Source organism: Corvus kubaryi, unplaced genomic scaffold, assembly GCF_017639235.1.
Source record: "Corvus kubaryi isolate FWS band 111438036 unplaced genomic scaffold, C.kubaryi_AGA036_p1.0 72, whole genome shotgun sequence".
NCBI lineage: Eukaryota > Metazoa > Chordata > Aves > Passeriformes > Corvidae > Corvus > Corvus kubaryi.
Window position 1 is genome coordinate 505785 of NW_024582060.1, and position 10616 is coordinate 516400.

Genomic DNA, 10616 nt, shown 5'->3' on the forward strand with positions numbered 1-10616 from the left:
TCTGCCTCAAACTCCATTGCACCCTGGCTCCTCGTAGGAGAAGGAGGTAAGAGGGGCTTTTATTGTACCAGTGGACTTTGCCCATCCCTCTCTGGGTCTGAACAGGCCAGCATTATTTCACAAGTGCTAAATCCACTCACAATGGTTTTAAATGGTTGAGCTGCTGAGCCAGCTGAACAGCAAACACCAGAGGGGAAACCACATTTCGTGAGCGCTTCAGATTCCTTCAGACTGTACGTGGAGCCATTAGGAGCAAAGTAAAAGCCCTTTGACACAACTCCCTTCGGCAACTTTTTCACAGCCACATGCCAAAAATGGGGGCTGGCTAAGGAATTGGTCCAGAGTCAGCTCCCAAGAATCTAGCACGTGAAGATGGAGTTCAAATCTGTTCTGGTTAAAAGAAAACAGCAGCACATTCTGTTTTCTTGTAGCATATCAATCCTTTGCTGGATGTCTCCCTGATCAGCGTGGATTGGCAGTCAAGGTATCACCATGGGCAAAAGATGAGAAAAGCCCCAAGTGCCAATGTTAGGTAGGAATAGTTTCTATTGCATTCGTATCTGTTAACTGTTTTCCTTATTTTTTACACCTAAGTGAAGAACCCAGATTGTCTATCTGTTGTCTTCTGATAATCATAGACTAACTAGATCTTCAGCTAACATAGTCAGCCAAGAAATATTCAAGAATTCAAGCAATTATCCCATTGAAATAAGACAGATAAGCCTGTCTAAAGGAGCTGCTATTTCTGTCTCTGTCCAGACATATTCCCTAATGAACTTCTTTCACAATGATCTGGGTTAGCTTAGACACTCAGTGATGGAGGTTTCCTAGCCCAGACAGTCTTGATAGAGTGATTACTTTGAGCGTTGCATTGAGGCAGCAACAATAATTGATGGTGGTCATGAGGAAGGATGAACCTCCCTGTTTAAACTTCAGTCAGCAAAAACCATGTGGCCACAGCCTGAAATCACACAGGGACGTGCAGGAACATTTCATCTTGAATCAGCCAGAAGGAGGTGCAAAGTTCAAGTTGAAAAGTTGCATCAAGAACCTGAGTGGTCATTCTGAGTCAGAATTTCTGTTTAACATAGTTCAGCTTGTTTCGCTTTGGGGTTTCATCCTACACCACTGTGGTCAAGTGACTCTAGTTCCAGCAAGAGAGGTGTGAACAGAGCTCGGTGCCTGAACTTTTGAAAGTGTGTCAAAATTTGTTTCCAACTGATGTTGAAGTTAACATTCAGCAGGGAAGGAATTGTGTGTGGTCTCTTGCTGACAGCTTCAATTAATGCTCTTCTTTACATTGTGTGAATTAACATCTTTAATGGTTTCATCGAAAATTGTTAGAGATTAAGAATTTAGCCAGTGAGAACAAAGATGAAACCAAAGAATACTGCTGCTCTGTGGCCATTCACCCATCCAGAGCTGCTCAGTCTTTCCTTCCTCCTTCTGTCACCTTCTACTGCTGTGTCCTTGGGTACGTCAGTGGTCATTTAACCATCTCTGCCTGACTTAGTATCAGTAAAATAGGCAGGAAAACAGCTCTTGCTCCATGTGGAGATTGCGAAATTAAATTCATTGATAGTCATAGCACGCTTGGAGAACGAGGGACAGAAGAACCTGGTTCTCACACAAATCCTGGGAAAGTATTGCTGTGCTGTTATTTTCTGCAGAAATACACCTTCAGTAAAACATAGGTTACAGAAGAATGGCTGGTGCCCTTTGGCTCTTGTTAGATTGGTAGGAGCAGTTGTTTTTCTCTCATAATCAAGGTCTGTGGTGAATTTGGGCCTTTTTTTAAATCTCACAAAATATTATTCAATTATGTGACTGCAAAAGAGAAAGCTGCAGCAAATATGCATAAATATTAGGGAAAAAATAAAGAAAAAACCAAGAGAGCATGAACAAGCCACAAACCAGTACATTATCTCATTTTCTTGTTCTCATTTCTCTAAACCTGCCAACAGGATTCCCCCAGAATTTCCAGCAATCGCTGAACCTTGACCCAAGCAGCTTCATGAGAAATTTCATCCCCAAGGGTTATGTTGGATAGCAAGTTCTAAGATCCTGAGTATAATGGTTTTCACAGCTGTAATTACAGACTCACGTATCTGATTCATGTAATTTGACAAGGAATTATAGCTTGGCTAGTTCAAAGGAGTGTGTCAAGGTGGATGGTAACTGGTGATGTGGATCTTGCAGCCTCTGCACACGGGCCCTTCCATCATTCTGGGGTCCAATTCAGACGTTTCTGTTATATGTTTACATACCTGAGGCAGTCTAGATTACAGTCGTAGAGCTCATTTCTTGTCTTGCCTTTCCTCACAGACAGTTTTATAAACATTTGACTCACAAGCCAGGCATAGGGAAATGGCAGTGAAAATGCCCATTCACCCTTTTGTACTTGGAGAAGCTCACACTTCTGTGTGTGGTTATTGTATGCCTGCAGCACTGCCCATTTTTGGTTCTCAGAAGAGAAACAGAGCAAATTAATACAGATTTTACAGGAAGGGCTGAGAAATGGTGACATGGACTGGAGGCTTCCATTTTCGGTGGTCCAGGGAGGGGAGGTGCTGTACCTGTGTGGCAGCTGGGGGCAAACAGAGAGAAGCACATGCATGGATTAGCTCTTGGGCACAGGCTGGAATGAAGGTGAGAAGGGCAACTATTTGACAAAAGATAGAAAAATTCAATTTAGGTGTGTTTTGGCAGGTATTTCATGCTGCAGAGGATTCCCACTCACAAAGATGTCTCAGTGGGAGGTTTTGTTGTTGGCCAGCCAGGAGAGCTGTGTTGCCACCACCATAACCAGGGTTATGATTACTCACTAAAATCAACACTCCTTGTGCACTCAGACCTGCAAGGTGCAAGTGTGGGTGGATGTATCTGTATCTCGGTGTGTGAAATGGCTGCCTGGCAAGAGATGGTGCCCCTGAGGGCTGTGGCTGAGGAGGAGATGGTGCAACAAGAGAAGTGGCACTGGTGGCCAACGAGCAGGCCAGGCCAAGCTGGTGGAGCGGCGCGGGGCAGCAGGCTGGTTGTCCTGGCATGGTTTGGTGTGGCTGATGGCTGACCTTGTCCCCCAAACAGGGTGTGACCATGCTGACGTGCTGTCACTCAGTGGATCATGGGCCCCTGAGTGTCCCCTCAATCCCCCCGTGCTGCACAGGTACCATCTTGTCACCCCAGGTCCTGTGCCAGTTCACCTCCCTCCCATCCCCACAGGGAGAGCCTGTGCCCCCTGGGCCTTGCTCCCTCTCTGCTCTCCCTGCTTCAGTTGTACAAGCTTTACAAAGAAATTCTGTTATTCTTAATAGACTTTTATAGCAGTCAAGCTCTGGGGTTCTCTTCCCTTACCTCAGGGTGTGTGGCAGCACCCCCTGACCCAGGTCATTCCCTCCTTCCCTCCCAATTTTCTCTTCAGAAGTGTCTGGACTTCATCAGATTGCTTTCACAGAGCCCATTTTTTGTCCCCCTCTATTTTTAATATTTGAGTTGTGACCTGAGCTCTGGCTGTGCTATGGTCATCAGCCATGTCCAGTGCACAGTGTGGGACCAGGCTCCCTCCCTGCCAAAAGACATTGCTACTTTTCTTTCACTGCCCCTCTACAAGGTGGAGTGTGAGGATCCAGGTCAACCACTGGTGTAAGGATGCTCCAAGGGTATATTTAACTCCACACGTGCCTCATCTTCCCCACATGCCTTAAAACCCTGAGGCCAGTTCCTCAGGGTGAAAAATACTATTCCTGTGTTCGGGAAGGGCCTAAGCAAACGTTCACCCTAAGTGGGAAAGCTGGCCATGCCCAGGTAGAGCAGGCAGGAGGAATGGAAAGGGAACAGGAGAAATACTGCATCTGACAATAGAACCAAGGACCAATTAGTACTGATGGCGAGAAATAGTCTCCTCCTTCTCAGCACGTGTGCTCACACTTGTCTGTGTCCTAGTGTGAGTGTTGCTGCTTTCTGGGACCAGCACAGGTAGTGCTATGCAGACTTTTGGGTCCTGGCAGCTGGGGAACAAAAGCATAGGGTCACTCTTGCTCCAAAGTGTAGTAATCTATTTCACACCTGTCTTTTGACCAACCGGGGCAGAGTGAATCTCTGCCCAAGCCCTGTAAAGGCTTTACTCTCAAGGAGCAGCCCGAAATCTTGCAGTCTGGGTGGTGTCCACTAGTGAGAGCAATCATTGTTACTGCTAGGGCCTTCCCTGCTTCTCCCACTGGCTACACCAAGACCTGAACCTTCAGATTACTGGTCTGAAGTGAGGAGGAGCTGCCACTGAAAGGAGATATTCTGTTGCCTCTCCATGCTCTCATGGCCACGCACTCCCAGTCATGGGCAGGTGTGGGATCCTCCCAGGAACCACTGCAGGACAGCAAACCAGAACATTACCCCTGCCAAAAAGTGTTTCATTTTCTTTGAATGTATCTCTCTGAACCAGCTTTGCCAGAGTCAAATGAATATCAAAGGTGATGGAGTGTAACCCTGGGAGTGGGGTCCTGTTTGAAAGGCTGGAGTACCTGAGTTAGTTTAGTTAAAAACACGGTGAGGTAAACTCTCAGACTCTTGATAACTGGACTGCACACAATGTACAAAGATGTGACAGAAATGGATTTTTCTGAAGCACTTAGGTTTCTTTTTGAAAGGCTCTTTCTCAGTGCAGACCAGGCCCCAATTACAGAACCCAGATAATACTACAGAGGTCCACTGGGGCAGGCACTTTGCTTCATTGGCCATACAAGACTGCCACTATTCTAGAAAATGGCTGAAGGAGAGGAGAGGTCCTGGAGCACTAGAAAATACAGACTGGCTGCTGCTGCAGGAGCAGGCAAACACATGCCCAAACCAGGAACCTGTAAGCATATCACAGCCTTGAGGCACAAGTTAAAGCCACAAAACACCAAAAATCTGAAAGTCTAACCCAGCTGTGAACACTCTCTCTGCATGCCCTTATCAGGTCTAGACTGAAAGTGGGATGTGAAAGATGGGATTTACTGTGATGAGGGGGACTTTCCAATAGTTTTGTGGGCATTTTGGAAAAGTCCACACTGTTACACCTATAGCTAACTCTATTTATCTGCCTTTCTAAAATCTGCCTGCTGTAGATCTGGCCAAAAACTGAGCACTGGAAGTAAACTATGCAATTACTTGAAATCTTTTTTTCTTGCAAGTTACTTGTAAACCTGTCTTTATTTCCACAGATGTATTTTCCATTCAAGGTATTCATGAAGCAACTTCTGCCAAAAAATTTCAGTGTAGGGTCTGTTTTCCAGAATGATTATTTTAGCTGTTTACTCTTTTTACTTTTGAAGTATGAATGATTCCCTAAATGGTGAGGTATTACTTCTGCTTCTCATCCCAGAGGATTGTAAATTTTTTTTATCCAAAGACTGAGAAACTATAAAAAGAAAGACACAACATACAGTATATAACCTCTTTTGCAATATGACCATGGATGACATTTCATCCGGCGCGCATCCCTTAAACACCCATTTGTACAGAACATAACACCCATGCAAGAAAACATAAAAATATAAACCTAATAAAATTATGGAGCCATTTAATGTCAGCCCCAATCTTTGCTCTGCTCTGCAATATCCATCTGGGGCTCTAACAGACCTAGCTGTGGCAATATGTGTGAGTGTTACTGGTTTCAGCTGTCCCCAGAGCTTCTCCCGGTTACTGCTGCTGTGGTGGGAGTGGTGGAGCGGATGTTCTCTGTCGCTCCCATTCAAGGGCTGGGACATTAGCTCAAATCACCGATGAAACGGGGTTGTGTTAAGATGCCAGACCGTGAGCTGCAGCAGCTGAGGTACACAGCTAAACAGATTTAATGGGCCTTTTGCTGCTGAAAAGAGCTGTCCTGTATGGCTGTCTCCTCCCCTGTCCCCCCTGCAAATCTCTATGGAAGGGTTGGAGGCGAGAGTCAGGGGGGACAATAGCATGAAGAAGTGCAGACAAGTCAGTCAGAGTGTTTCTATCAAAGCCATACTTCTAATTTATAAACCTGTGCTTCCTGAAGTAAGAGGAGACTGGTGAGGGGATCTTGTTGGATTGTTTTGTTTCTATCCCAAATGTGTTTTTCAGATCCCAGCTACCTCAGGATGTACTCTGCTATACCTCACCAGGATACTGCTCTCTGCCTGGTTTCTTGTCAGTGGCAGGTGTTTAATAGAGGAAGGTGAAAGTTTCTCTTGGAAGCCACAAAGAGAGACGTCCGGGGAGAAAAATGCATCTTTCAGATTAAATACTGTCAAAGTTTTATCTTTTAATATGTAAATTAGTATTTTTAATTAAAATACTTTCATTCCAGTTTTATTTATTTTCTTAGCACTTGACTGGCTGGCATAAATCAGGTAAGGCTGCACAGTCTTGTGCCTTTTTTCTATTTCAGCACCATTTCTTTTTTGCATCTGTCTCTGCACCGTTTGAGGTTTTGTTGGTCTTCCTAGAAGTCAGAATGGAAAAAAGACTCCTTAGAAACACACAGAACAAGAGAATTTTTGTAAGGGAGAAGGTGGGTTAACGGGAGATACTTCTTGCTGTTAAAAAGCAGTCCTAGGTGTCACTTATGGAGAGCTGGTGTCTAACTTCTCTCACACAAGCTGCCACTTGTACTCTGGTCGGCAATTGTGCCATTGCCTGTAGGGAACTGAAAAGCATATTTATTTTTATCCTGCTACTGGCTTATGGAATTTGAAGGTACCTTTTTTAGCTTGCATAACTGTAAATATTGTTACTGGACCTCCCAACCTCTTTTAAATGTTTGCTCGCCCCAATATTTGACCTTGTAACCTGCCCCAGGAGATGGCAAATTCCACAGGCTGATGACATGCTGGATGAGGGAGTCCTGTTACAGACACTTTCAGTTTTGCTGAGTGAGCTCCTGTTCATGCTTCAGAATAATCAAAAAACATTGGGGACTGATCAGTTCTCCTTAGAGCCTTCTTAAATCTTGATTGCCTTTTCCTGCTGTCTCCAACGTGAGCACAAAGGTCCATTGTTTTAATTTTAGTTACCTGCCTAGCCTGTCCATGTCAATGTTGTATAAGACATGCTAGGAAGTACTGTGCAGCTGCTTCGGGCACAGGACCCTCGGTCTATAAATAAAAATTCCTATTTCTATATTGTATCATAGTTAACTTTCAAAACTGTTCCTGCTGCTCCATCCAGGAGCTCTTTGAGGAGGAGTGAGTCGCGTTACAGCGTGCAGTGCACATTCCCTGAGATCTTCGCAGACCCACAGCTGGAAACTTCCAAGAAGATACCTGCTCTGCATTCACTGCTCGGAGCAGGGACTCTAAAGAGGCTTTGAAATGTACTTTCCACTGAATAACACTTTTTTTTCCTCTGCCACTGACCACTCCTCCCCTCACCTCACACTTGTCAAGTCAAGTCATTTACAGGACTCTCTGCTTGTCTCAGCTGTTGCCCTGAACCCAGATTCAGGATTCTGCAAACTACACCGATTTGTCATGAATGGGGATTTAGATCACTTCAAGAATCATCATCAAAGATATTTGTGAAAGTGATTTTAATACGATGTTGTAAAAATGTGACTTAAAATATTCGATGGCAAGCTTCACTCTGCTATTATACAGCACAATCATTTGAACAATGATTCGAAACTACTAAGGCACAAGTCAAAGTTAGCAAGAAAAGAAATCAAAGTTACCAAGATAAAATCAAAGTTACCAGGGCACAACTCAAAGTTACCATATGACAAGGTTATGTGCAGTATCAATCACTTACCAAAGATCTGCTGCTGGTAAAAGGTCTCTGCTTTGAGGAGCAACCCTGAGGGTCGTCACAGTAAAGGGGAAATCACTGCCATGCAGTCAGGCTGCTTAGCCAGGAGAGCTAAAGAAGTCTCACTCAGGCCTTTATTTATAGAATAAAGTGGTTGGCTTGTAGTCAAATTGCATGTGATAGTAAAGGTATGCATGAGACTCCTTGTACCCACAACTTTCTTTGTTCCTTGATAAATGAGTCTTGGAAAAGCCACTCGCTATTCATGTGTTAATCGCATGATTGGTGTTCCAAGCTCATGCCTCGATGCTCACTGGGTCAACTCTGCTCCTTTGTGGGTTTTCAGAGAGCAGATTGAAACCAGAGTTGCTCTTGCTCCATTTGCAGCTCAGGCCTTTACATCCTTTGGAGTCCGAACCAAACTACGTTCGTTTGGTTAAGGGGTTTTATCCATCACACCAGTGGGTGACACTGCCTCCCCTGGCACTGTGTATTTCCTGATCACAAGTGTGCTGGAGTCTGTGTGCATTCACCTGTGTTTTGTACTGCCTGCTGACTTCCCTGGGAGGCATCACAAAGAAAATCTTGGCAGCACAGTTATTCTTGGGGCAGTCTGTGTAGCGGCGCACGCTCTACACCTCCCTGCTCTAGAAACAGATAGGATGTTCTTTTCAGTCTGGCAACTCAAGGAACCTTTGACCTTCTGGGCTTACTTCTCTGAGTATTGTAAAGGCCGATGATGCTGGTGATCACTTTTGGCTCTTCACTTAACCTCAAGATGGGTTGAAAGAGAAAACTTCAAACCCCAGATTTTTCAGTAGTTTATGAGACTTTTAATCAGTGAAGCTGATTTTTTTCATCTATTATACCTGGACTTCATGATAAACCTGAAACTTTCCATTGAGCGATTTAATATACAAGTGTTAATTTGACCTTTTTGTTTAGCATAATTTTCTTGTCCTCTCTTTACCACTAGTTCCTGGCTTAATGACATCTATATTTTTCCCCTTATTGTCTAGTTCTAGGAAAGACTAACCTTTATCTCTGCCAGTCCTTAATAAAGTACATTTTCACCAACTGTGCATCCTCCTCACTTATTGTGTCTATTATTGAGCATAGCTACTCCCAAGCCTTCAAAAGCTGCTCTGCACCTCATATCTCAGTGGAGATAGATTCTGCAGGTTTGGAGAGTCTCAGTCCTCCTTTCTAATTAAGGATAATGGTCCTGATTATTTCCAAGGGCACAAATCTTACCATCTTAATTTCTTTGACGCAGGCCGAAGAAATAAAAGTTGTGACCCCAGATAAACTTCCCCACTGCCAAGTCTAAGGATGATTGAGACCATTTCAGACAGAAAAATCATCTGCAAAATTTGGACCCTGATGCCACCTACTCAGGGCTGGAAGCTGTGCCCTAGGCAATGCTTCATATTCTTCCCTTCTCCACAGTTGTCTGAAGTGCAGATCTGGACTTGACCTTCTAAGGTTTGATGGGTCTTTGTGATCTGGGCTTTTGATTCCATTTCATCTCTAACAGTCTCTTTTTTCCAAACCCTTGGGTAGTTGCCCTTTCCGAGAACGCACGCTGCGCATAAGAAACACCCTTCTTAAAAAATACAAACACTCAGAATAGGAACACAGAGAACTGAAAGAGCTTCACCAAGAAGTTTTGTTTCTCTATAAACCCTACATAGGAAACCTTAGCCTCTGCACTCCCTCAGTATTTGCTGTATTTATTTCCTTTTCTCCTCTCCAGATTGAGAGTACTTTCTGCCAAACAGAGGAAGGCTTTGTGAGATGAGGGACAGATCAGACTTATGCAGCTTGTAGAGTATGTGCTGCCTCCTTCTGAGGGCTGAAGGCTAATCTCTTCCTCTGCTGCCCCTCCTTCCCTAAAAAGCATCTCTTTTTAGTAATGTCCCTCTTCTTACCCTTATTTTTTTGGAAAAAGGCTCATAATTGCTCTTGGCAGAACACAGCAGACATCCTGCCGCTGGTTTCTCTTCAAAGGGGAGCAGAGGAAAAAAGCAGAACTGAGTTTTCAAAGGAAATTGGCTGCCAAAGCTGAGGAGCAAATGATAGGAGCAGTGGATATTTCCCCCAAACTGGGGCTCTTACCCCCCGCTTCTCCCTCCCACAGGTATTTCCCCAAGATGGACTCACGCGAGGATTGGTGTTGTCCCTTTCCGAGGCCATCCTCCTGCCCCCGGTCTCTTCCCCAGCAGCCGCAGCGGAGCGCAGCGCCCTGTGCTCCCGGAGACTCCCTCTGTGCTGGACCAGGACGCAGCTGCTGGAACAGACCTGCTATTCATGTGCCGGCGGCCGCCCGCCTTGGCATGGGCTGGGGGGCGAGAGAGGGGGCGGCAGCCAATTCTTCATTGTCCAGGCAGCCCTGGAACAAGTGCCCCTCTTAGACTTTCCATGACACTCGTGTTCATTGCGTGTCTGCGCTACCTCTGCGAGCCCAGCTGAGCCCCATGAGCTCACTTGGGCAGGGACACGGTGATGCAGCCAGTGTACCAAGAGGTTCCTGGCATGGGCTGTGCGGCCACAGCAGCCATCCCCATCTCTTCCCTCTCTCCCCAGCACACAGCAGAATGTACAGATGAAACACTAAGGGGTGAAGAAACGAGGTCCAGAAAGTCGTGCCTGCTAACTGCTGCTGCTGCTAAGATAGTGTTACAGCTCAGAGAAAATTCGCACTTTACTCTTTTTACAGTCCCTTCTTCTCATTTTTCTCCCCAGCCCTTCCTTTCCCCTCCCCAACACTTTTTTTTTAGTTGAATTTGATATGTCTGGTCTTAGCTGAAATGAAATCTTGCTTTTCGCTGAAGTTAAAAACAACTACGAATGACACTGGAATGGAAATG

General features: G+C 45.1%; 1 protein-coding gene across 3 annotated transcripts in view; it reads right to left on the reverse strand.

The window, feature by feature from the left end:
- NINJ2 (ninjurin 2) overlaps positions 1-10198 on the reverse strand; it is a 46066-nt gene extending 35868 nt beyond the window's left edge. The window contains exon 1 of one of the 3 annotated variants that reach the window (XM_042050337.1): positions 9910-10198. In XM_042050337.1, the coding sequence (XP_041906271.1) occupies positions 9910-9942 (33 nt within the window). In that variant the 5' untranslated portion in view covers positions 9943-10198. Of the gene's footprint in view, positions 1-7749; positions 7831-9909 lie in introns of those variants that run through there. The other 2 variants (XM_042050336.1, XM_042050339.1) reach the window with 2 other exon arrangements.
- Between the last annotated feature and the right edge of the window lie 418 nt (positions 10199-10616).